At 34.0% G+C, this 27,909-nt stretch overlaps 1 protein-coding gene across 1 annotated transcript in view; it reads right to left on the reverse strand.

Moving 5' to 3' along the window:
• The window catches only part of SPATA16 (spermatogenesis associated 16), a gene marked incomplete at both ends in the record, with an annotated part of 242,557 nt that overhangs the window by 135,914 nt on the left and 78,734 nt on the right, over positions 1–27,909 (reverse strand). The window contains one exon of the mRNA XM_081302727.1: positions 4,351–4,440. Within this exon, the coding sequence (XP_081158853.1) occupies positions 4,351–4,440 (90 nt within the window). The remainder of the gene's footprint in view (positions 1–4,350; positions 4,441–27,909) is intronic.

Consider the following 27,909-nt stretch of genomic DNA (forward strand, 5'->3'; position numbering starts at 1 on the left):
TCAAGCACAATAGAGTGACAATCACACATAGAAGAACACATTAAGGAGAACAACCATTCTATGATTTTAGTTCTTGAAATACTGAAAATTCTCTAAAGATAAGAAAAATGTTCAACATATTAATAAGGAATATATGGGTAAGAAAATGTATCCATATTAATTAAGTATATTAGATAAGACTATTTCTTAAAATAAGTTTGTAGTGAGCATTAATTTGGTGACTTCTACAAATTGGTCATTTGGCAAAATGATTCTTTAGTGCATTATATTTTAATGAATAGATCTACTTCAACTTTTTAAAGATGACACTATGTTTAAAAAAAAAAACTGAAATAATTGCCAACATTTAAAAGTCAAGAAATTTCCTGAAAAGCTCTGAATTTATACTCTCTCTTGAAGGTTCAAAAGGTTTCTAACACAGCCTATATTCCTATATAGCAACATTTGAAGGACTTGAGAAGTGGACACTACCTTTAGAAAGGCCTGTGGTAGGGTGACCACATAGCTGGTGTGCTTGGGACAGTCCTGGCTTATGCCTGTTTTCCTGGGATAGATTCTTAATCAGATCCACTTTCACTTCCACTAGTGTCTAGTCTGAAAGATAAAATACATGGTCACTCTAGTTAATGTTCTCCAGTTCACTGTCATTCACAGAATACTCCTTGTATTGGAACACCACACACGCTACATCTTCCTGGACTTTGCCAGTTTTGGAGTGTGTTGCTTGTGCTCCAGAATCCCAGGTCTAGCTCACATATTTAGAAACATACAGCTAATTCTTCATCAGTGATGGATGAAGAGGCTTTGCTGCATTTCCTTCTGTTTGCTTCTTCATGCACATATACCCTGCAATGTCATCTATTTTTTTTTTCATTATGGATCTTAACTATAGAAGATCCATAATCTTCTTACTGATACTGAGTAGTTATCAATAACATAACACCACAGACTCAAAAATTAGCTAAATTAACTCATAATTCCCTTGCTGGTGCTGATCCATTCTAGGCTAGGAGCTAGTTATTGAGCACACGGAGATGAAAGATACCATGTTAATCATGTTGTCAGGAGTCTTAGGTCTCTTCACAGAACTGTCAATCTTGGCTTTTATTGTCTCTCTTTGTGTATTTTCTCATTTGATAATATTTCTCATGAAGGTATCAGAAATGAATGTTTTTCAGGAATTGATAGGTGTCTGTCAATTCCAGAAATATGACTACTTAGCATCAGAAAGACAATAAACTTAGTATATTGGTGTTACCAATGAGTTTTAAAATTTCCAAATGGGATATGTGTGTATGAGCACATGTGTGTGCACTTACATATGTACGTTGGGTGACTAAGGGCAGATTTGAGCAAAGATTGTCTATATCAACACTGATATTCTTATATAAAAATAAAGATGTTAAAGAATGAGACTACATGCTATTTCAGAAAAGGTCTCAAAGGGTGGCTGACTCTTGGGGATTGGGGTGGAATGGTGGTGGTTATGGTAATCTTAATTTAGTTTGGTGGTAGAAAATGTGATTTCATCAATTTAACCATGGCCAGCTGTCTCCTCAAGGGTAACCAGCATCCCTGTAGAGCCTAAACCATAATACAATATCCCTAATTTTATTTAATTTCTACCATTATATATTCTTGCTTCTTCTTTCAGTAGGATAATATTGGAAGGACACTGACATATAAACTAAAAGGATCTGCTTATTCTAAATCTGATGGATGCCTTCCATTTAATCACAGGCAGTAGCATGTCCTCTAGTGTCCTTGGACGAGAGCCTGAGCTTTTAGGAGGCTGTCATGGGTGGAGGTGTTTGGGCTCAAACAAACTCAAGTATTCAAATTTCCAGGGGCTACTTACAAATATCCTATTTTGGATGAGATTTTGGCTGGTCCACTTCACTGGGAATCATGGTCTCTAGATTGCCTAACTCATGTAACAATGGCATTCCTTTAGTATTTGGTAGGTGACTGTCAATTCCAGAAATATGACTACTTATCATCCTAAAGGCATTAACCTTGGTGTGTTGGTGTTACTAATGAGTTTTAAAATAACATGCTTACAAAAGGCCTGAAGCAAACTATCTGAGTCTCTAGGAGATTGGTTGATAAAAATGAATGCTGTACATATTGATTTACATTAAAGATGTTATAGCTAAGAAATGCTAAGATATTCATGTTCATGATTCATAGCATTCTTCCCTTGAGGTTGGGGGAGAGGATGATGTGTACTTTATGTCAAGGGTTGTAATTGCCAAGGAAACTGAAATGAAAAACATTCATATTTGATAATAATTTCTGTTTCTCTGTTGGAAAGTCCATACCAGTATAGCCAGCAGTTACCAGGAACTTTCTCAAGGAGCACTGTGTCATGTCAATCATCAAATGACGTTAAGCAGGTACACCTATTTCAGTCAAGAATATGGCATATATAGTACCTATGTTAGGTGGCAAATACTAACAAACTCCTAATTTCAATTTCTTGTTGCTTGCTTGTTTTAGGACCCATAAAGAATTTGTTACCACTTTGGTAACAGAATCCTGTTCTCAAAAAGAGTTTTCCCCATCTCTCAATGTATAGAAGCTATTTCATACTCCATTTTACCAGTTATAGGTACTAGCCAATGGTTTGCTAGTACCTAGGTCTTTTTTTAAAAAAAATTATGTCTTAATATAAACAAATAATGAAGCCTGGATTTGTAGCATTTGCCAATTTCCATAGAACTTTCTCCCAGAATTTCTAATTTCTCCTACAGTTTAACAATCCTCCCCAAATCCTGATTATATAAGCAGCTGTTCTTGCAAGCCTGCACGAGTATACCCCTAGCAGTTTCTTTATTAGTTACACTCTAGTTCTGAAGGTATAGCTTGTTTTTTATTGATCTTTTGGTTGGATTCAAGACACATTAACAAACCACCTCTTAAGGAATGCCATTTTACAGATGCCTATTTGCTGTTTATGCTGAATCTTGATATTAATTTTGTTTGTAGCTGATGACCTTTATAAAAATCCGCTTTTTGAAGTGTGGGACAGAAGGATGCTTATTATCATCTCTTAATTTCTCTGTCATTCACATAGTTAGTAAAACACATTTAAGGAATATTATGGGGAAAATGGAATGCAAAAAAAAGAATGATGGAGACAGACAAAAAGCTGATGTGCCATATTTGTTGTCTGACTGCAAAGTGACAGCAGTTGGGATTCACTTTGCCTTTCATATCCAATGCTTAATTGAGTTCAGGCAACTCCTGGAACCATCTTACATGAATGGAAGTCATATCAACCTCACAGTATCAATTTTATGGAATCATTTCATTTCCCACTTTGACTCCTGTTTCCAGTTTCAAAGAAAATGTTATTTCCGAATGTTCTAGAGACAGTAGCTATCTGCGACCTAGGCATCCCATGCCTGTTACCATAGATTTATCCTTAGGTGTTATGCTTAGCCTAAATCCAGAAATTACTCGTTTTTTTTTAATCACTGAATTCCTGGACTGGTAAAATTGAGTAATAATCAGCATTCTATATATTTGAGAGAGAGGGAAAAGTCATTGAGAATAGGATTCGGTTGTAATAAACTTGATCCCAGAGGGAGAAAAAAAGCCTTGGTTATAACAGGTGAGAAGGAATTCAGAGTATAGTGTATATGTATGTGTGTGTGTGTGTGTGTGTGTGTGTGTGTGTGTGTATAAAATTAGTTGTTGATAGACCTTTATTTTATTTATGTATATATACGTGGTGCTGAGACTTGAACCCAGTGGCTCACACATGCCAGGCAAGTGCGCTACCACTGAGCCCCAACTCCAGCCTCTGTTATAAAACTTTTATCAGTTTTTGTCATAGTCTAGGTTCTTGGGATGAGAATATTAGGAGCTGCTTCATTAGGCTTCTGTTGAAAACACATTGGGATCCAAGAAACAATACTAACAATCCTTGGTGTTACTGAATCGATACCACCTCCTCTAGAAATGGACTGCTGGGATCCTTTCCATGTGAATGGATTTCATTGTCAGAACACAAGAGTCACAGAATTGTGTCATTACAATCTTGACCAGGAATGTTCTCCAGAGTAAGAGGTCAAGTTCATTTCTACTATCTGTGCAAGTTTTCCCCTCATTGTCAGTGACCTCATGACTGGAAAGTTTGAATTTGCTAAGAGTTATGAACAAGAAATAGCTTTAATTAAAGGAAAAGATAGTCAATAATTGGTGGTTTGACATTTATAAGACAATAATTTGGGTAAAATCATATTCTATGAGAGAAATGGAAAGTTCTCTTATGCTATTACCAGAATCTGGGAACAAAATTAATTTAACTTCAAATAAATCTTCACAAAGTTATAACAAACATACCGGGCAGCTTCTGAATATCTCTCCAGACATCTAAACACTGTTGCTTGACGAAGATGGTTTCGGAAATAGGCTGGGTTTAGAACAATACTCCTGAGAAAAGACAGATGAAATGCAAACATTATTAGATTTTTAAAAGACAATTACCAGAAGTGTAGAAGAATGAAATCACATGCATTAAATCAATTTTATATATTATCTATTTTTAAAAAAGACTAATGAATGAAGCCCTTTCTTTCTGTAATTGTCAATTAAGACAAATAAGCATTCTTGAAAAGCAAATTGTTTGTGTCACATAAGCAACTTTATGCTACTGAATATCTTCTATAGGCCTGATAATGACAAAGAATTTGAATTCAAACCTATACCTCATATAAGACATGCTATTTTATTTGCTTATGTTAATAAATCAGGTAAGACTCATATTTATGCAATTTTATGTTAAGTCTACTTTTAATAAAAGAGGAGATTGTTGACTGATGAATTTCAATGAAAAGAAATGAATTGCAATTTGGGTGACATGCTCATTTGAATTTCATAATTAGGTTTTGTCTTACCCCTGCTAGATGATGTAGTGGCATGAACTGGTAAGATCCCACTTTACTTTGGGACTTTGGGTCCCCTCTTTTTCTTGACTGAAATTATAAGGCTTAACTTAGAGATGATTTGTTCATCCCTGCCAGCTGACTCTTCCATTATCTTCTAGAGTTCTGTAATCACAGTCCAACTCAGGTGAGAATATGGTTATACCTCAGCTATCTTTCCCCTCTAGAAATAAACTGGTGGACATTTTCCTTCTTGCTTCCCATGAGACTGTTAGAGGTAGGCAATATCCAAGGCATTCAATATAATGATGTGAACTGGATAGATGTACTTTGTACCCCATCATCAGATGGGAAGAGTAAGTTGGTGAAAGTTTGGAATGTAGCTTCTATTATGCTTCTTGATGTGCTGTTCAAATTGTTATGGAAATGATAAAGGATTACTAAGTAACACTTTGTGAGCTTGTTATTGCAAGCTGATAATAATTTGGAATTAGTTCATTATTGAAGTAACTTGTTCTTAATGTGTTTTTCTTTTTTTGAAAGGTGCACAGAACTTTTTGATATTCAGATGAAAGCTATAAACCTCTGTCGCCCCAAAAAATGCATACAAAAGTCACCCAACTTTAGGTAAGTCATGTGACCTCTTCAGGGTTATTTATGAACTTCGGGTTAAAAAACATGCAGACTGAAATAATTTCATTTCCAGGAACATTGAATATGAAAAGGCAAAAATGGAAAAAAATCTATCCAGATTATGAATAATTGTAGAATTATATGGTGATGAAATAGATTGATTGTATAATTTAGCTCACTTTAAACACAAACCCAAACCAGAGAGTTTAAGGGAAATTTCTAAAATCATACATAATTAGTTGAAGAGTTATTATTTCAAGTTTGTGGTTCCTTCTTTAGCCACAAAGGTCTATATTATTTATACCTTAATGCATCTATTGTGATGAATTCCAAATTATGAGAGACTGAGTTAATGATATTTTGTTGTATTGTGCAGCTAATAATTTGTGAAAATTAGCACATTAAAACCCTAAGAATATAGGTCATTTTCTTTGGTGAGTTCTTAGTAAAATGTAGGAATTTAAAAATGATCACATGGGTTCATTTGATGTCAATGTAAAACTACAAATATCTAACACTGATACTTTCTATTGATTTAGAAATAGTATGTTTACAAACCATGTTTACATGTTTTATCCCATGTGAAAACAATCTTATAAAAGCAACAGAACATAGCTAAGATTAGTGTTCACACTAGGGCCTGGATTTTCTGTTTCTGACCAAAATTTTTTCTTTCACATCATAATTAATTCTCTCCTTTTACTTTACAGTCATTGATTCACTTAGGCACATTTAGTAACCATCTACAAATGTGATGGGACAAAGTCCTTAATGAGTGGATGTTTCTAGACTTGGATATTCCTTGACACATAAGATAACATTCTGGTGAAACATAAGATAACATTCTGGTTCTGCTAAACTACTTTCCAAGATATTGCTGTGTCAAATAATTTCTTGTGACAAAAATTGATTGGATTGGAGAAAAAACAATTGAATGCCATGAACAGGAGAAGTAGATAGGGAAAAACTTAAAAAAGAGGCATCATCAAAGTGACTTTGGATGTAGGTAGAGGAGTTTTTTGTGGGTAATGAGAATTGGTAGATACTGTGGAAATTGTTTCAATAAGATTTTTAAAAAGGATTAAAATTGGAAGAAATGCTTATAATTATGAGCCTTCTTTGATGAAGAAATACAAGCAGAGAATATGAATCCTGTTGTTAGACTTGTTTTTTGACCATGATGTTGCCTGACCAGAACCACAGAAGTCCCAACTTCCTCAGAAAGACCCAAAGAAGATCCAGTCCCAGTCTCTACCTGAAGGTTCAGTTATAAAAGAATTAGAAACTTTTTAAAGAGGTGTAACATCTGGCAGTCTATTATGTTTTATTCTTTTATAATTATTCACTGTGTGTTTGTCATATGCCCCTATTAGATAATTGGCATGCTTATGCTAGTGGTGATTGTAACATGTAGTTTTTACAATTTTATCATCTTATTGATGCTTTCTAAAATGGAATATCCTTTTAAAATATATATTTTATGTTGTATACAACTTGTAGAGGAAATGATGATTTGTCCTTTAAAAAGTTCCTAATTATTTGTCATTTGATGCCATTTGGGGAGACGCAGGAGGCCGGCTATGATCAAAATGGACACTCTTGCTGGGGCTACTGTGAAAAAAAGCTATAATTGTAATCAGAGAGAGGTCTCTGTGCTGATTAGTTTGATTTTATCACAGAGGAAATAAATCTGATTTAGCTATGCTGATAGGGCTTTTGGTCAAAAACAAAAACCATGTTAGAGGGAACAGCTAAATTATAGAAGTCAAAGGAATGGAGTTAGTGTTAGTAACAAATCATTGTTCAATCAGTTGATTAGCCCCATTCTCAGAGAATGAGATTGTGTAAAATAATAAATTTTATAAGAGATAAACAATTATTTTAAAAACCAATTTCCAATGTATGGTATAAATTTGCTTTTAATGATTTCTATTTATGGATTCTTTAAATTTTATCTTTATACTACTGTTCACACAATTTGATACGTGGATGTGTGCATGTTTTATTACATTCTAAGTTTGTAAAACAGTGAGGTTAGTAAGTCTGTTTCAGTAATTATCCCAGGTTTCCCAATTCACTTGTCAAATGATTTCAGTGAAATCATATACCACTTTTGTCATATGCTAAATTCACATGCACACCTAAGTCTATGGCTGAACTTTGTATTCTATGCTTTCAATATGTCAATTTCTATTTCTTTTGCCAAAACGTTTTTTTTTTTTTTTGTACTGGGGATTTAATCCAGGGGTGCTTAACCACCTAGCCACATCCTCAACCTTTTTTAATTTTTCATTTTGAGACAGGGTCTCACTAAATTGCTGAGGCTGGCTTTGAACTTGCGATCCTCCCGGCTCAGTCTCCTCTGCTGCTGGGATTACATGCAGGTACCACTGCGCTGCAATAAAACTGTCTTGTTTTTAATTTACAGTACATTTTAATTTTTGGAAGGGAAAAAGCTGTCTCATGTTCTCTTTGTGAAAAAAAATTGCTAGTTAACATGGTATATTAATTCTTCTTGATAAACTTTAGAATTTGTTTTCTTAACTTACAAAAACATTATTTGTTTTTCTAAAATTGATGCTAAGCTAAAGATCTTAGATTAAATGGGAAGAATAGATATATTTATATAATTGTCTTCTCACTCAGGAATGTGACATTTTTCTTTACTTGTTTTTTAATGTCTCCCAGTAATATTTTAACCATTAACCTTTTAAAAGTAGAAAATTTTCTAATTTATTGTTAATTCTTGAGTTGTAAAGTTATACATGAGAATATATGTCTACACACACACACACACACACACACACACACACGTACCACTCAAAGAATGATCAAAATCAGCACAAGAGTTTTTTAGACATGCAAACTCTTGATTCCCACCTTAAACCTACTGAGTGTACATTTTAAAAACATATTTAAGTGATCTGTAGGTACACTGAAGTTTGAGAACTATATATATGCATAATAAGAATGGAATTTATTCCATTATATTTCCTGAATGTTTATTGATGGCATTCAGATTTCAATGTTAAAATACTTATTTTATATTATATTTAGTTTTATTCACATTATCTGCAAATGCTCATGTTTAGTTACTACTTTTTAATATTCATATCTATTTTTCTTTTCATACTGTGTAGGCTATGAGTTGTTAAGAGTTTAAATAAACAGAATATCTAGTGCTACAATATTTCAATAATATTTATGATTATAAATCAATTTGAGCAAAAACAAAAATATTTTTCTATTATTATTTCAAAGAGTGATTGTCAGAAAAAAAATTTTTTTTCAAATGTCTAAATTTATCAAAATAATCTTGTGGACTTTGCATTTTTATATTTTATAGAAATGAATTAGGTTGATGAAAGATAAAAAAGCTTAAAAACAATAAATGGAATATTAAAATCAATAAGTAAGGAAGCTAATAATAAAACAAAACCACAGCCAATAAAACAAGAAACATGTGAGGAGTCTTATTTTTATCAAACTGTAGTTCTTATGAAATATTGTACTAAAATTGAACTGCCAAGTGTTTAGACTTTGTTGATATTTTAAGTTAAATAGACCTTAGATTTAACTATAAATTCCAATGTTTTGTTTTTCAATTTCGAATTCTACTTTTATATAGTCATCCCTTAGTATTCATGGAGAATTGGTTCCAAAATTCCTGTAGACACTAAAATCTGTGTTACACAAATCCTTATATAAAATACTGTAGTATTTCCATATAACTTATGAACATTCTCCCATACTCCTTAAATCATGTCTATATTGCTTATAATACCTAATACAATGTGAAATGTTATGCAAAAAGTTGTTATACTGCATTGTTTAGGGAATCATGACAAAAAAGGTCTGTATATATTCTGTATAGGTGAAAATTTTCTCTTTAGTATTTTCTATTTGAATTTAATGGTATAAATTTTCCTATTAGAACTGTCTTCCTGCCTCCCAGAGATTTTGATATGCTGTATCACTCTCCTCATTTACTTCTGAAAATATTTTTATTCCCAAAGAACTATACAGATTTAATGCAATTCCAATCAAAATCCCATGACATTCCTCATAGAAATAGAAAAAGCATTCATGAAATTTGTCTAGAAAAATAATAGACCCAGAATAGCTAAAGCAATCCTTAGCAGGAAGAGTGAAGCAGGTGGTATCACTATACCAGACCTTAACCTATACTACCGAGTAATAGTAACAAAAACAGCATGGTATTGGCACCAAAACAGACTGGTAGACCAATGGTCAGAATAGAGGACACAGAGAATAACCTACAAAATTACAATTATTTTATATTAGACAAAGGCTCCAAAAACATCCATTGGAGAAAAGATAGCCTCTTCAACAAATGTTGGGAAAACTGGAAATCCATATGCAACATAATGAAATTAAACCCCTCTCTCTCACCATGCACAAAACTCAACTCAAAGTGGATCAAGTATCTAGGAATTAAACCAGAAACCCTGTGTCTAATAGAAGAAAAAGTAGTGCCTAATTTCTACCATGTGGGATTAGGCCCCAACTTCCTTAATAATTTGGTGCAAGAATTAAAATCAAGAATCAATAAATGGGATGAATTCAAACTAAAAAGCTTCTTTTCATCAAAAGAAACAATTAGTGAGGTGAATAGAGAGCCTACATCTTGGAAGCAAATCTTTACCCCTCACACATCAGACAGGGTATATAAAGAACTCAAAAACCTTAACACCAAAAAACAAAAAAAAAACCCAAAAACAAAACAAAAAAACAAAAACAAACAAACAAAAAAACAAGTAACCCAACCAATAAATGGGCCAAGGACCTTAAGAAACACTTCTCAGAAGATGATGTACAGTCAATCAACAAACACATGAAAAAATGGGCCAAGGACCTTAAGAAACACTTCTCAGAAGATGATGTACAGTCAATCAACAAACACATGAAAAAATGTCCATCATCTCTAGCAATTAGAGAAATACAAATCAAAAACTATTCTAAGATTTCATCTCATTCCAGTCAGAATGGCAGCTATTATGCATACAAACAACAGTAAGTGTTGGCGAGAATGTGGGAGGAAAAAGGAACACTCATACACTGCTGGTGGGACTGCAAATTGGTGCAGCCAATATGGAAAGCAGTATGGAGAATTCTTGGAAAATTGGGAATGGAACCACCATTTGACCCAGTTATCCCTCTCCTCAGTCTATACCCCAAGGACTTTAAAACAGCATAGTACAGGGACACAGCCACATCAATGTTTATAATAGCACGATTCACAATAGCTAAACTGTGAAACCAACCTAGATGCCCTGTAATAGATAAATGGATAAAGAAAATGTTGTCTATATACACACAATGGAATATTACTCAGCAATAAAAGAGAATAAAATCATGGCATTTGCAGGTAAATGGATGGAGTTTAGAGACAATAATGCTAAGTGAAGTTAGCCATCCCAAAAAACCAAATGCTGAATGTTTTCTTTGATATAAGGAGGCTGATTTATAGCGGGATAGGGAGAGGGACCATGGGAGGAATAGACGAACTCTAGATAGGGCAGAGGAGTGGGAGGGGAAGGTTGGGGGCATGAGGTAATTAATGATGGTAATTAATGAGGATCATTATTATCATGTATGAAGACACAAATTGGTGTGAGTATACTATGTATACAACCAGATATGTGAAAAATTGTGCTCTATATATGTAATATGAATTATAATGTATTCTGCTGTTAATATAACAAATTAGAATTAAAAATTAAAAAAAGAAAATTAAAAATAGAACTTAAATACACATTAAAATATTTTTATTTCTCTCCTAATTTCTTCTACTATCCATTCATCATTCAAAAGTGTGTTATTGAATCTGTATGTGTTAGAAAAGTTTCTGGTTTTTATCTTTTGTTGAGTTTTAATTTCATTCCATTATGATCTGCTAGAATGCAAGGTATTATCTTTATTTTTTGTATTTGATAAGATTTGCTTTGTGACCTAACATATGGTCTATTTAGAAAAAGTTCTATGTTATGCTGAGAAGAAAGTGAATTCAGTCATTGATGGATGGAATATTCTAGCATGTCTGTTAGGACCATATTATTAATTGTATTTTTATTTCAGTAGAATATTTACTTAGTTTATGTCTGTATAATATATCTTGTGGTGAGAGAGGTGTGTTAAAGCCACCCAGTGTTATTGTATTGTGGCCTATTTGATTCTTAATATTGAGAGAAGTTTTTTTTTTTTTTTTTAGTACATAGATGCACCATTGTTTGGGGCATAAATATTTATAATTATTCTTTTTCTTGTGTGATTCCCCTAAGCAGTATAAAGTGATCTTCTTTGTCTTTTCTGGTTAGTTTTGTCTTGAATTTTACTTTTTTTTTTTTTAAAAAATGTAAGAATAGCTACCTCTGCTTGTTTGTGAGTACCATTTGCTTTGTATGTCTTTTCCTATCCTTTTACTTTCAGTCTGTGGATGTCTTTGCCTGTGAGATAAGACTCTTGCAGACAGCAGCATATTGTTTGGTCTTGTTTTTTAATTCAATCTGTCAACCTATGTCTCTTTTTATTTTATTTTTTACACAATTGGAGCATGACTTTTCATTTCTCTGGTTGAACATGATGTAGAGTCACACCATTTATGCAATCATACCCATATATAAGGTAATAATATCCATCTCCTTTCCCCATCTTCCCTCCTACAATGCTCTCCCCACCCTCCCTCCCTCTGCTCAATCCAAAGTTCCTCCACTCTTCCCATGGTCCCCCGCAAACCCCAATATGAATCAGCATCCACTTATCAGAGAAAACATTTGGCCTTTTTTTGGGGGGGGGCAGTTTGGCTTACTTCACTCAGCATGATGTTCTCCATCTCCATCCATTTACTTGCAAATGCCTCCCTCATTTCCCTCTACCTGTTTAAGGTAATGCTATTCTTCTCTAGTGCTCCTGGCCTTATTGTGAATTAGTGTCTGCATATTATAGAAAACAGTTCAGCCTTTGATTTCCTGGGATCAGCTTATTTTGCTTAGCATGATATTCTCCAACTCCATCCATTTAATGGCAAATGCCATAATTTTATACTTCTTTAAAGTGGAGTAATATTCCATTAAATATATATACCACATTTTCTTTATCCATACATCTATTGAAGGGCACCTCGTTGGTTTCATAGTTTAGCTACTGTGAATTGAGCTGCTATAAACATTGACATGGCTGCATTATTGTAGTATGCTGATTTTAAATCCTTTGTGTATAAACTGAGGTGTGGTGGTTCCATTCCAAGTTTTCTGAGGAATCTCCATACTGCTTTCCAGAGTGGTTGCACCAATTTGCAGTCCCACCAGCAATGTATGAGTGTACCTTTTACCCCACATCCTTGCCAACATTTATTATTGCCTGTATTCTTGATGATTGCCATTCTGAGAGCAGTTAAGAGAAAATCTTAGTGTAGTTTTGATTTGCATTTTTCTAATTGCTGGAGATGTTAAGTACTTTTTCATATGTTTGTTGATCAATTGAATTCCTTCTTCTTTGAAGTATCTATTCAGTGCCTAAGTCCATTTATTGATTGGGTTATTTTTTTGTTAAGTTTTCTGAATTCTTTATATATCCAAGAGATTAATGTTTTATTGGAGGTGCATGAGGTAAAAATTTTCTCAAAATCTGTAGGCTCTCTCTGCATGTTATTGTTTCCTTTGCTGAGATGAAGCTTTTTAACTTGAATCCATCCCATTTATTGCTTCTTATGCTTTAGGAGTCTTGTTAAGGAAGTCAGATCCTAGTCCTACATGGTGAAGATTTGGGCATACTTTTTCTTCTATTAGGCACAGGGTTTCTGTTCTAGTTTTTGATCCACTATCTTTTAAATATGTTTTTGCATTCAGTTTGCCAGAATTTTATTGATAATTTTTTCTTCTATGTTCATTAGAGATATTAGTCTGAAGTTTTCTTTCTTTGATATGTCTTTGCCTGGTTTTGGAATCATGGTGATATATACCTCGTAGAATGAGTTTGTACATGTTCCCTATTTTTCTACTTCATGGAATAATTTGAGGAATATTGGTATTAGTTCTTCTTTGAAGGTCTTAGAGAACTCAGCTGTGAATCCATCTGGACCTGGGCTTTTCTTGGTTAGTAGGCTTTTGATAGCACTTTCTATTGCTTGAAACTGATCTGTTTAACTTGTTTATTTTGTCCTGATTCAGTTAGGGTAAATCATCTGACTCTAGAAATTTGTTGATGTCTTAAATATTTTGTATTTCACAGGAGTACAAATTTCCCCAAATAATTTCTAATTGTCTTCTGTATTTCTGTTATGTCCATAATGATATTTTGTTTTTCATCACTGATTTTTTAAAAAATATTTATTTATTCTTTTAGTTTTCGGCGGACACAACATCTTTATTTGTATGTGGTGCTGAGGATCAAACCCGGGCCGCACGCATGCCAGGCGAGCGCGCTACCGCTTGAGCCACATCCCCAGCCCTCATCACAGATTTTAATAATTTGAATTTTCTCTCTCCTTCTCTTTGTTAGCATGGCTAAAAGCTTATCAACTGTATTTATTTTTTTGAAGAGCAAACTTTTTGTTTTGTCAATAATTCCAATTATAGGTTTTGTTTCAATTTCATTGATTTTAGCTCTGATTTTAATCATTTCTTGTCTTCTACTAATTTTGGTTTGATTTGTTCTTTTTCTAGGGCTTTGATATGAAATGTTAGATCATTTATTTGTTGACTTTTTCTTCTTTTAAGGAATGAACTCCATGCAAAGAACTTTCCTCTTAGTACTGCCTTTAGAGTGTCCCAGAGGTTTGATATGCTGTATCATTGTTCTCATTTACCTCTAAGAATTTTTAATCTCCTCTTTGTTGTCTTCTGCAATCTATTATTCATTCAGTAGCACAGTATTTGGTCTCAGGGTGTTGGAGTAGCTTCTATTTTTTATTTTATCATTGATTTCTAATCTTATTCCATTATGATCTTCTAGAATGTAGGGTAGTATCTCTACTTTTTTGTATTTGCTAAGAATTTCTTTGTGGCATAATATATGGTCTATTTTAGAGGAGGATCCATATGCTGTTGAAAAGAAAGTATATTCATTGATGATTGAAATATTCTGTATATGTCTGTTAAGTCTAAGTTATTGATTATATTCTTGAGTTCTATAGTTTCTTTGTTTAGTTTTTATTTGGAAAATCTATACAGTGGTGAAAGAGGTGTGTTAAAGTCACCCATAAGTATTGTGTTTTGGTCTAGTTTACTCTTGAAATTGAGAAGAGTTTGTTGGACATAGATGCTCTAGTGTTTGGGGCATAAATATTTATAATTGTTATGTCTTGTTGATGTATGTTTCCTTTAAGCAGTATGAAATAGCCTTCTTTAATTCTTTTGATTAACTTTGGCTTAAGTCTACTTTATTTGATATGAGGATGGAAACCCCTGCTTGCTTTTGCAGTCCTTGTGAGTGGTATGTTTTTTCCCAACCCTTTACCTTCAGTCTGTGTATATCTTTTCCTATGAGATAAGTCTTTTCAAGACATCATATTGTTGGTTCTTTTTTTTAAAATCCAATCTGCCAGTCCATGTCTTTTTATTGATAATTTTAGGCCATTAACATTCAGGGTTATTATTGAGACATGGTTTGTATTTCTGGTCATTTTTGTTTATTTTTGGTTTTTAACTTGACTTGGTTTCTCCTTTGATTGGTTTTTCTTTTAGTATAATACCTCCCTTTGCTGATTTTCATTGTTGTTTTTCATTTGCTTCTCAAGGAACATTTACCAAGAATGTTCTATAGTGCAGGTTTTCTTGTAAATTTTTTTAACTTTTGTTTATCATGGAAGGTTTGTATTTTGTCATCAGATCTAAAGCTTAATTTTGCTGGATATAAGATTCTTGATTGGCATCCATTTTCTTTCAGAGCTTTGTATATATTATTCCAGGCTATTCCATCTTTGAGTGTCTGGGTTGAGAAATCTGCAAAGAACCTAATTGGTTTCCCCCATATGTAATCTGATTCCTTTCTCTTGTAGCTTTTAAAATTCTCTCCTTATTCTGTCTGCTAGGCAGATTGATTGTGAATTTGTACATTTGGCATCCTGTAAGCCTCTTTTATTTAATTTTCCGATTCATTCTTCAGGTTTGTGAATTTTTCTGATATTATTTCTTTGAATAGATTGCTCATTCCTTTGGTTTATATCTTTATGCCTTCTTCTATCTTAATAATCCTTAAATTTGGTCTTTTCATCTTATCCCATAATTCTTGTACATTCTGCTTCTGGTTTCTTATGATCTTCACTATGTGGTCAACTTTAATTTCAAGATTATGTATTTTGTTTTCATTGTCTGAGGTTCTGTCTTCCAAGTGATCTAGTCTGTTGGTGATACTTTCTATTGAGTTTTTAATTTGGTTAATTGTTTCCTTAATTTCAAGGATTTCTATTTTTTTCAGAATATTTATCTCTTTATTGAAGTGATCTTTTGCTTCCTGTATTTGCTCACATAGCTCTTTATCAAAGTTATCTTTTGTTGTCTGTGTTTGCTCTCTTTTATCATCCTTTACTTTTAATCATGTACATCCTGACTTCCTTCTCTGACATTTTTCTACTGTGCTGGCCATGGATTCTAGTAATGTTGTGTCTTGGTTTGTTTGGGGCACTTTCTTCCCTTGGTTTTTCATGTTGTTTATGTGTCTTCCCCTCTATTAGTGTGGATCCAAGGTATTACAGTTTCTACCCTACAGACTTATAGTGTCCCTGCAGGTTTACAATATCTCCCTTTAAAGGGGAGATCAATATTAACAAATCCCAATGCAAACAATGTGCAGACTTAAATATCTCCTATTAAGACGTTTACAGTTTTGTCACAATAAACAGAAACAGTGTGTTCAGTTATTATCTACAATATAAACAGTGGGTTTGTGAAAGGACCTACAGTTAATAATTGTGGATAAAGGTAGAATGGGGGACTGTAGGATGAGATGTTAAGGAGGTAGGAGGCGAGGATATAGAGGTATTAGCTCTTAGGATGTGTGGAAGAGGAATCACAAGAAGTTGGCTGGGAGCAGGAGAAAAGAAAGAAACTCTTGGAAGACAGATAAGTGGGAAGAAAATAGAGAGTACAACAAACAAACATACAAAAGTTAATAAGAAAAAGAAAAATGTAAAACTAAAAGATAAAAGAATATACAACAAACTATAATATACTATTTAGACATCCCAGTCCTTAGGAGCCTAATGCATAAAAAGTACTTAGTTTCACAAATGTTGGGAATGTGAGAGTGAGAAAAGAGATAGAAAAAAATCTCGAAGGAAAATTGAATGATTGTTTCTGTTGGAGTTCAATATATAGTCCCTTCTCATCTAATAGGTGGGGTTGTCTGGTGTTTCCTGGTATCTCCACTCTCAGCATGGTGAAAGTTGTTAGAGTGGAAAGGTTGGTCTTGGAGACAGAACTCCTGGAGGTAGGGTATAGCACTTGCCATTCCCTGTTGTAGATTCCACAATTCCTGGTCTCTACTTTTGTCTCTGACTTGTTTCTCACTCACCACTTCACTTTCTACTTCCCAACCAGAAACCTCTCTTTCCAGAGGTCCTATGGGCTAAGCACTGGGATCTGTGCCCCTGTTGTGGAGAGCTATTCTGTATTGGGCAGATCAAGGCCAGGCTTTGAGAGCTAATATCTACCCACATAGCTGCAAGTACTGTGCTGAGTTGTTGACTGTGGGAGGGCGTTGGGGGACTAATGGTACTTTGATATTGTTTCTATGCCCCAGTCAGTGTCCCAAGATGAGAGTTGCCCCAACAAAAATGGAAATGGTGGTATCTGGGGTAACCCCAAATGGTGACGAAGGTGTCCCAAGATGGAGGCAAACACTTTCAGAGATGGGGCAGCGAGAGTGAGCTGGATGGTGGAGTTGGGCAGCATGTTCAGAGACATAGCTCTGTGGTGCTGCAGGGGCTGGCTATCTCCAGACCCTGTCTGGTGTCCCCAGGTATAGGCTGCCACATGGAGGGGACTGTGGCAATGGTTGCAATGTTCCAAGATGGATGTGGCTGGGGGAGTCCTGCCTTGGTAGATGGGGAGCTAGCATACAGCAGGGCCCACATGGGTGTGGCAGGGACCACCACTGGTGGGGATCTATGTCTCTTGATTGAAGAGTTTAGGCCATTTACATTCAATGTTATTATACAGATATGATTTTTATTTCCTGCCATTTAAATTTATTTCTAATATTTGAATCAAACTTGATTCTCCTTTAATCCTCTAGTGTAATTCCTCCCAATGCTGGTTTTCATTTATTCACAAAATATTTCGCTGAGTATGTTTTGTAGTGCAGACTTTCTGATTATGAATTCTTTTATCTTCTGTTTATTGTGGGAGGTTTTTATTTTATCTTCAATTTTTAAGCTTAATTTTGCTGGGTATACTAATCTTGGTTGGCATCCATTTTCTTTCAGAGTTAGTACATATTATTCCAAGTACTCCTTGGATTTTAGGGTCTGGGTTGAGAAATCACTTGAAATGTGGATTGGTTTACCTCTAAATGTGACCAGTCCCTTTTCTCTTACAGCTTTTAAAATTCTATCCTTATTTGTTATGCTAGGTATTTTCATTATTATGTGTCTTGGAGTGGGTCTAGGTTGATTTTGAATATTTGGGGTCTTATATTTGAATTTCCACCTCATTCTTAAGGTTTGAAAAAATATTAATATTATTTCACGGAAAATACTGTGCATCCCTTTAGCTTATATTTCAAAGTCATCATTTAGCAAAGTGATGCTTAAATTCAGCTTCTTGATGTTATCCCAGATTTTTTGAATATTCTGTTCATCGTATCTTAATCATAGTATCTTTTCTTTATGGTCAACTTTATTTTCAAAATCATACACTTTGTGGCCTGGAAATCTATCTTCAGAGTGGTCTGATCTATTGGTGATGCTTTCCATGTAATTGTTAATTTGTTTTATTGAGTCTTTCATTTCCAGGATTTCTATTTTATTGTTTTTCAGAATCTATATCTCTTTATTACAGTGATATTTCACTTCCTGTATTTTCTTCCTAATATCACTCCTTACATCTATTTTTTAGCTCATATAACATTTTAATTATGAACTTTCTAAATTCTTTCTCTGACATTTTCTCCACTGTGGTGTCCATGGAGTCAGTTGTTAAACCTTATGGACTGTTTAGGTGGTTTGCTCCCTTGCTTTTTCATATTTTTGGTACATCTATCCATCTATTGAGATAGTTCTCACTTCTTTTAAGCAAGGCTCTACTTTGTGAGCTCCTTTCTCTTCAAAGCCCTGGATTCAGCAAATATCCAGATATTGATACTGTAAGTAAATGTGCAACCTATGCTGATCCCAGTATTATCACCACATTGAGAGAGGCCGTTGAACCCTATTTAGTATAATTATTTCAGAACCAAGCCTCATACAATTCAACCTCATGAGAAACAAAGCCTTGTCAATATTATTCTCCACAGTTCCTCAAATCCAGTTATAAACGTGTACAGTTCTGGAGTAGGACAAAAAAGTAATTATTAAATTTAGAGAGAATGCTATAATATTAAATGAGGGCTGGTGTTGGGGAGAAGAAAAATTGGGCAAAAATAAGAGGGAAAAAGATTGAAAGAAAGAGAGCAAAGATAAAAATAATAATTCACATCAAGGTAGAAAGTAGATATAGATAAATTGTTTATATTTGAGGTAGTATCAGATAATGCAAGAGGATGAATAATAAGAGGAGCCAGTATAAACTAGAGCTTGGAAAACAAAGATAGAAAGATTGATTCCAATTAATGCTTTAAACCATTAAATGAAATATATTCAAATGGGTTGTAGGTACAGTGTTGGCTATTAAGGTAACAACTACTGATCAAGTTAAAGAGTTATTTACATGATCAATGTTGACATTAGAGGTATTAAAGTAAACTATGCCAAGGTGAAAAAAATTCTTTTTGAATCTTAGTTTGGACTTCCCTGGGGTTTGGACATTTAGCAGATGTCCATTTTTCTTTGTCCATCAATCCCTCCAAAGTTTCTGGGGCACAGGAGCCAATTTCCTAGTTGCTTCAGACCTCCCACCATCCAGTTCTGCTTTGTCAGCTCAGGGACCTGCACCTGAATGCTCAGAGGGTGTAATTCTGTGGGTTGGTTGTTCTTATTGTGTGCAGGAGTTCAGGATCCCAGCTCTGGAGTATCCCTGTGATTTCTCTGGGTCTCCATATACCTGCTCTCTTCTACAGGATTCTTTTCATGATGGTGTAGATCCTGGGGGCTGTCTGTGAGCACAGGATCTCTACATGTGAATTTTATGTGGGTGTTCTGTGGTGCAGAAGTATTCACTGGCTGAAGCTGCTCTCTGGAGTACTGTATAGAGGGACTCACGCAGGTGACTCAAATGGGTTCTGGTTTCTACTGCCCCAGATTGTGAATGGTGGGCACTGATTCAACCTGTTGATTATGATGGATGCAAGGTACAGTCAGTGTCCAAACAATGTCCTTTCACTACCAGTTGTGATGATGGGTCAGGCTTGGAGATGGATAAGGCTGACAGCAGTCACTTCCCATTGCCTTGGATCAGGCAATTTCCTTTCTAACCAGATTATTAAGCCATCCCACTGCAGGACTTTCCTCTGGTTTAATTTCCAGCTGCCTGGACATGGGAAGATGCTTTGTTAATTTAAGTGATGACTAGTTGTCTAAGGGCTCCAAGATGGTTGTGCCCCAGAGTTCAACTTTCTTTTTACAGTTTATTTTTTAGCTATTTGATGTGCTTTAATGCTTTAACAACACTGTTATTCACATTGTGCTTTAAAATTCGTCTTTCCAAATGTTTTTATATAAGTGAGATTAGGAGTTTTTCCACTCCCTCTCATTCTTTCTCTGTTGCCACTCCCCTCTTCCCTCGCAATGGTTCAGGTTGGGGTTGGGGAACTCTGCACTTATTTTCCATTCAGTAATGGATCTTCAAGTCTCTCTAGGTCTCAGACTTTGTAATATTGAGCCTTAGAGCATTTATTTTGTCACCCCCCCCCCCCGAATTCTGCTTTTCTTTCTGTGCCTTCTTTTTATGTTGTGAGATTAGGAATCACTACCTAGCTCTCTTCCACTATTTTCAGGAACCCAATGGGTATGTTTTGCTTCTACATTTCCACCAAAAGCCATGAGTTTTTGACTGGGCTCTATGAATGAAAATGTTAGAGTCTATAAACAAGTCAAGATGGCGCCTGGCATTTTGCCAGAGGGAGTGGTTTGAGAAGTAACGCCAGCGAGCCATTAAGTGTGGAGATTCCTTATTGGTTGACTGCTGTATCTAGTTTATGTTAATTAAGATAAGCTGTGTGGAATGTATATATACCCCTCCTGTCTTACAATAAAGGGCTCCCACTCCTGCTGTATCAATGTACACAAGTTGCTCATCACCCCCTGGTTAGTTTGCTGCAGCCAGACTGCGGCATGAAAATGCTTGAAATCTCATCCCCAAAGAGCTTATAGCTTTAGCCTTATATGAGATTAGGGAACAGGAAAGTGGTCTGTCTTTTACCTTGCTTGGTCATTATCAAAGTAATAATTGATTCATCTTCCTGAAACCAAACCTTCTTAATCTCCTAATAAAGTGCTGAATTAAAAAAAAGAAATGAACAGTTAACCACTCATAAAAAGAGGATTCCAGGAACATGAAAATATTTTTAATTTTAGCAAAGCATGATATCCTTGTGGAAAAGATGGTGACATTCATGCTGGCTAATAGCATCATTCAGTAGACTACAACTAGATGAAAAACTAATTAATATTATTGAAGTGTAATCTGGGTTATTATGAAAGAAGGCATTGCCTTACCTCTTTCTGAGTACATTAATCCCATTAGTGACTAAGATTAAGAAGTAGAAAGGATGTCTACAAAATTTTCAGATGGCATAAATTTTATCCAACCAGGAGCTAATACGATGACAGAAGCAAAATTCAAAATGATCTGGACTGGTTAAAAATAAAAAGCTTATGTTATGGATTTAAAAATATCAGATTTACAACTATAATCATGGCTTAGTTTGGTCATATAGAAAAGTCTGAATATTTTAACCAACCATAAGCTAAATGTGATATGAAAATATGATAGAGCTAAAAAAATTGTACATAGAATTTTATGTTAAATCAATAGAGGGTATTGTTCACAAATAATAAGTGCTATTTTCTGTGAATTGTGGTTTAGCCATATATAGTCTTTTGAATTCATATATAGTTCTGAGCATATCTAAGAATCATCAACATATTGGAGCATTCTAGAATGTCTAATTGGCCTGGAAAATAAAGTATATACAAAATATGGAATAAAATAAATGTTTAAATAATAAAATAATATTAGGGACTCAGTAAGTTCTTTCAAATTCAAGGGACTTCTTGTGAAAAACAGAATATGTAATACCAGATGACGTTAGGCAAATACCAGTGTTATGAAGTTGCAAATAGTTCAGTTCGACATAAGGAGGGACTTAATAACCAATGATGCAACAGGCTTTGAGAAGAGTTTCCTTTTATTGAAACATTTAAGTGATATTTAGAATGCCATCTGTCAGGACATGTAGAAGAAATTTTTCACTGAGTGGGAGATTAGGCTAAATGACTTTCAAGTATATTTTAAAAATTCCTTATAATACATTATTCAGCACCATGAAGAGTCTCAGATTTTCCCTACTTGCAAGCATAGCAAGCTTCCCTGACATAGCTGCATCTTCCACTTACGTGATGTCTTGGTCTGATAGAAGATATGGACCCCCAGGGTCTAAGAAAAAGGACAGTTAACCACTCATAGTATAGCAGTACTCTCAGTATTGGTCTTTTCCTGCACCCTTTCCCTGGGCCACATTCCCAGATGGTGATGCCAGGTGACACTGTCACATTTAGTAGGTTGCATCACAGGAGAGGAATCCTGAGTTTAGGGAATGTAAATATTTTGTAATGGGCTGGAAGCACACCTGTATTTTGTTTTAGAGGAAAGTATTATCTTCACTTTCTAAAATGGGATGTAACTTGACTTGCCTTTTCTTTCCAGGCTATTTGTTATATAACCATCTTTGAAAAGATAGTCTGGAGCAAAGGCCAGTAGGTGTACTGGTTTAAGACATACGAAATGCAGGAGTTGCAGGGTACATTATCTCCCCACACAGATAACTTCTATTTAGATGGGTGATCTTTGTTATATTCATATTATTAATAAAAAGTTTATAACAAGGAAAAAGTATAGGAAAATGACAGGATGCTAAATATTGAAGGAAAAATGGTTATAATACTATCTATGTTCTTTCCTAGTACAGGTTTAAGGCAGTTTATAGACTACTTACAAGGTTTAATAAAAGTAAATTTAAAAAAAACAGGGAACAACAACAAATAGATAAATTGAATGACATCAACATTAAAATCTTTTGTGCTTCCAAAGGCACTATAAATAGAATAAAAACACAACCCATGGGGAAGATTCCAGGAGAATATATTTGCCAACTACATATATGATAAAGTGTTAATATCCAGAATATACAGGGAACTCCTATGACTCAAAAGGAACAGAAAAACCCAATTAAATTGGACAGAGTATTATAATGGATACTTTTCCATAGAAGATATGTGAATGGCTAATAAGCACATGAAAAGATGCTCAACATTACTAACCATAGGGAAATTAAAATTAAAACCACAATGAGATACAATCTCACACACATTAGAATAACTACTATAGAAAAAAGAAACAGAAAATAACAAGTGTTGGCAAGGACGAGGAGAAATTGTGTGCATTATTTGTGAAAATGTATAGTGGTGCAGCTACTAAGGAAAGCAATATAGGAGTTCTTCAGTAAATTGAAAATGGACACCAGGTTATCCAGCAATTCCACTTCTGGGTATATACCCAAAAGAATCAAAAGCAGGGTCTTAAAATAAATACTTGTATTTCATGCTTATCACAGCATTGTTTACAATAGCTAGAAGGTGGAAGCAACCCAAGCATCCATTGACAAATGAATGGAAAAACAAAAGGTGGCATATAGATAAAATTCAACATTAGCCTCAAAAATCAAAACATGTGATATGACGTGGATAAATCTTCAGGACATTCCACTAAGGGAAATAAGCCACGAACAAAGACAAATAGTATATCTTAGTCTGCTTTTGCTGCTATAATGATACCAAGGATTAACTCATAAATAATATTTATTTAGCTAATGATTCTGGAGTCTGGGTCTGTGAAGTACAAGATTGAACAGTTGTGTCTGGTGAGGTTCTTCTTGCTATGTCATGACATGGTAGAAAAGACAGCACATGGGTGAGACAGAGACAGACGGGGTGGGGGTGGCAAAGTGAGCCACTCTGCTCTTTTTATCCAGAACCTACTTCTGATAACTAATCCACTACTATAAAAAAGACATTCATCCATTAGTGAGTGCAGCGCTCTTATGATCTAATCACACTCTTAACAGTGTTGCACTGGGGATTAAGTTCCAAACACACAAACACTGGGTTACACTTTAAAGCTATAACATATAAAAAATAAAAGTAATCTAATTTGTACAGATTGAAAGTTAGGATGGTGCTTGTCAGGTGCTAGAGGGAAAAGGAAAAAGGGAGTTGTTTCTTGGAAATGGTTTTTAGTTTTGCATGATGAGATTTCTGGATATTGGTTGTACATATGTATGTGAATAAATGCAACAGCACTAAGATGCACCACTTAAATCTGGTGTGCTGGCACATCCTGTAATTCCAGTGACTTGGGAGGCTGAGGCAAGTTCAAAGCCAGTCTCCAACTTAGCAAGGCTCTAAGTAACAAAGTGAAACCCTATCTCAAAATAAAAAGAGCTAGAGATATAGCTCAGTGGTAGAAATTCCTGTCTTCAATCCTTAGTACCACAAAAAACAAAAATAAAATTTAAAAAATTGGCTAAAATAGTTTTATGTTATACATATTTTGTCACAAACAAAATAATTTAATTAGGCAAGCAAGATAGAGTAGAGAAGTTAAGATGAAGCCTGGATGAGGTTAGTACACAAAATTCATGTCATTAGATCCTGAACATTTGGTTGAGATGGACTGCAAATTTTCTTTGGGATTTGCTGGTAGCTAATGGGAGGAGGGAAATAAACTCTTTTAATCAAACAATTTTCTCAATTCAAATATTTCTTGTAGTATGATCATAAAAATAAATTTATTCAAAGATGCCCTATAGTATAAAATTTGTGTTCTTTTTGACAGATTTATAGAAAAATCAGAAAGTGTTCCACATTGTTTCTTCTTAGGTTCTCTTTCTCCATGGATTATTGGATGGTACCAAATCTCAATCTAGTAACCTAAGTTTCTGGGGTAGGTGGAAGTAACTGGAATAAAAAGAAAACTACTCAATAGTGCTACCACTACACAGGGATTCAGAGAAACAGTGATGTGTCTTATTTAGTCACTTGATTTGCTATAGAAGACTGACAATTAGAATTAAAAGCTAAAATGATGCATAACAGTCTTCCACTTACAGAGAGAAATTAAGAAGTCCAGGTACTCAATTTAAATATCATCCACTGACAATCAAAGCAGAAAAATAGAATGACCCAATTAAATTTACACGGTAGAAATGGAACTATTTTATAAAGTATTAGAGCATAAAATTAGAAATAAAAGCATGAGTTTTTGAAATATAAAAACTGCAGATCATCGTCAATAAAGGACATAGTTCTACAAAACAGTAGCAGAGTATTTTTTTTTTAACAAAAGCATGAAAGTTAAGGCTAACTCTTCTGAGAAACAACCACTGGAAATAATTCTCAGCTACTTCCTGAGGTCTCAGTATGTTCATGGCATGGGAGAAGAAAATAAGTTTTGGATCAACAAAGAAAAGTAACTTGAATATCATCTCTTATATTTGCACTCAAAATTTCAATTAATTGTACAACCAATTATGTACAAAAATATTAAACTATGAAATTATCTCAAATGAGCCACAAAACTTTATTTCTTGATAGAACCAAGAATTTATGAAATAAATACTTTTAAAAGAATTTGCCATATTGTCACAACACTTAATAGTATGTAATCAGAAGGGAAATGACACATTTTCTTTTTAATCCGAGAAAGAATGATCAAGATCTCTAAATATATTATCACTGTAGAATTTGAATATGAGATTAGCTTATTTAGAAAAACAGAATGAGGGTTAAAAGGATTTAAATAAAAATTTTTATCGCCCATCAATACTAAGGAACAGGAATCCTTAGACGGAGGTCTCCAGGGGCTTCAAGTCTTCATCCTAATGAGTATTATTAGGGATCATGCATTAAATAACTATCAAAAATAAATATGGTACTCTACTGAATCTTTAGAAGTGTGCAGTGATATGTCTTCTTGATCAATAGAGAACATTTCTTTCGCTCTAAATTTCTTTGAGTATTTTTCTTGGTCAATTATTCTCTATCCAGGAAACTTTCCAATGATAGGAACAAATGCTGTCTAATATCACCATCTTCATATATACATGCACCCTGGGAATTCCTCGCACATAATGGGCACTTGATATTTATAGAATAAAAGTGTTAATGACATGGTACAACAATACTTCTCCTTAGGAGCCACCAGAAAATCTAATCTTATCAAAGATTCACCAGGGATCTATATCTATTAATACATGCATATATCAAGGACCCTTTTCCACTGACTTTTGGGCCTATACTCAATTTGAATGCCAAATTCACACAAACTCATAATCTTTACCTTTTTGCAGGTATATTAGGAAAGAAAGACATTTACTGTAATAACAGGATATAGAAGTAGAGATAGATGGGGCTTCTGAAAAAAATTCCCAGTACAAAATTATCTTCCTTAATTTGAAGACCAGAAACAAAGCTGATATTTTGTAGACTGTAATTGTGTCTTCTCATTTCTCTCTCCATCTGTCAAATGTCTAGATAAAGTAAACATGAAATGTATTCCCATTTATTTTTCATCTACATTGTAATCCAAAGACTATCCAGTAAAAGCTGTTAGTAAATCATTTGGTCAGTTCTCTCAACGAAATAGTTTTTAAGTAATACAGTATATCAACCTATCTTGTGACATTTTCATTTTTTGTTCTTGACATTTTCTCTTAAAAAATAATACAGTGTTGGCCCTATTATCTTTTCTTCAGGGTCTGTGATACAAATACCAACTATCATCTCTCTTGCAGAAAATCTATCAAGATTCAGAAACCAGAGATGCAGATGTAAGGCTCTATTCTTCTGTCAATGTAACTTGAGGGGGTGGAGGGTGGAGTTGTGGCGGTGGTGGTTCAAGAACAGCGTGTCAAGTTTCCCATGTTTTTTCTATTCTCTGTGTTATTTGGGTGGGATGCATTTTAGAATGATTACTTTGAAAAGTACAATTAATAAATTCCCTTCTGTTCTAACCTACAAGAAATTACTTATGATTCATTCAGCAACAATTATTGGGTATAAACCATGTTCCAGACACTGTACAGGTTCTAAAGAAAAGAGCCAAAAGGGTAAATACATGCTTAAACTGATATTTTTGGTACCTTATTGTATGGAAATACTAAATATCTGCCTGTGTTCTATTACTTTTTATGCTGTGATTAAATAGAAAATTATGCAAGAATCTCTGTGATGAACTGAAAAGTTATATTTGATTCCATGATATAAGTTTACTGGACCATAAGATGAAACATTTGTTTTTTTGGAATGTGACAGAGAAATTTTTTATTTTTAAATTTTGAGAACTATAGGAATTTTTTTTGCTACAAAAACAAAAACAATTTTTATATTATATATAAAATATATTTGCTCATATTAATAGCATAATTTTTGGCTTTGTGGATTAATTAGTTAATCAAAATAACAATGTTTTACCTACTATAAAGCTTTTTTAAAAAAGAGAAAAATATTTAACAACTATGCTGTATGAAACATTAGTACTTCTGACAACTGTCTGTGATTTTTTTTCTGAATTAGAAGAATTAATAAGATTGGACCTTAATGGGCATTATATTTATAAATATAATTCTCATCCCAGATAAACTCCTAGATGATATATTATTGCTTGCAAGTTTAAAGTCAAAATTTGAACTGGATATGAACTTTGATATGGGAAAAGCATTCAATGTTGTATTCAATATTTAGTTACAGATCAAATTAACTTTACTCAAAGTATTTCCAGTTAGGAAGTGTACTAATTGCTAATACTATAAGAGAGAATTAATGATTTTTCTTTGAAACACATACTCCTGTCTTTATTGACAAAGGTAAATAAATACCTTATTTTGACCATACCTCCTCTTCAGCTCAATGTGTTCATTCTCAACCTGATGTGACTTATATCAAATAGAGTGTCCTAGTACATTACTTTGAAAAGAATATATTTTCTGAATA

This window comes from Spermophilus citellus (assembly GCF_964194105.1).
Source record: "Spermophilus citellus genome assembly, chromosome: 7".
NCBI lineage: Eukaryota > Metazoa > Chordata > Mammalia > Rodentia > Sciuridae > Spermophilus > Spermophilus citellus.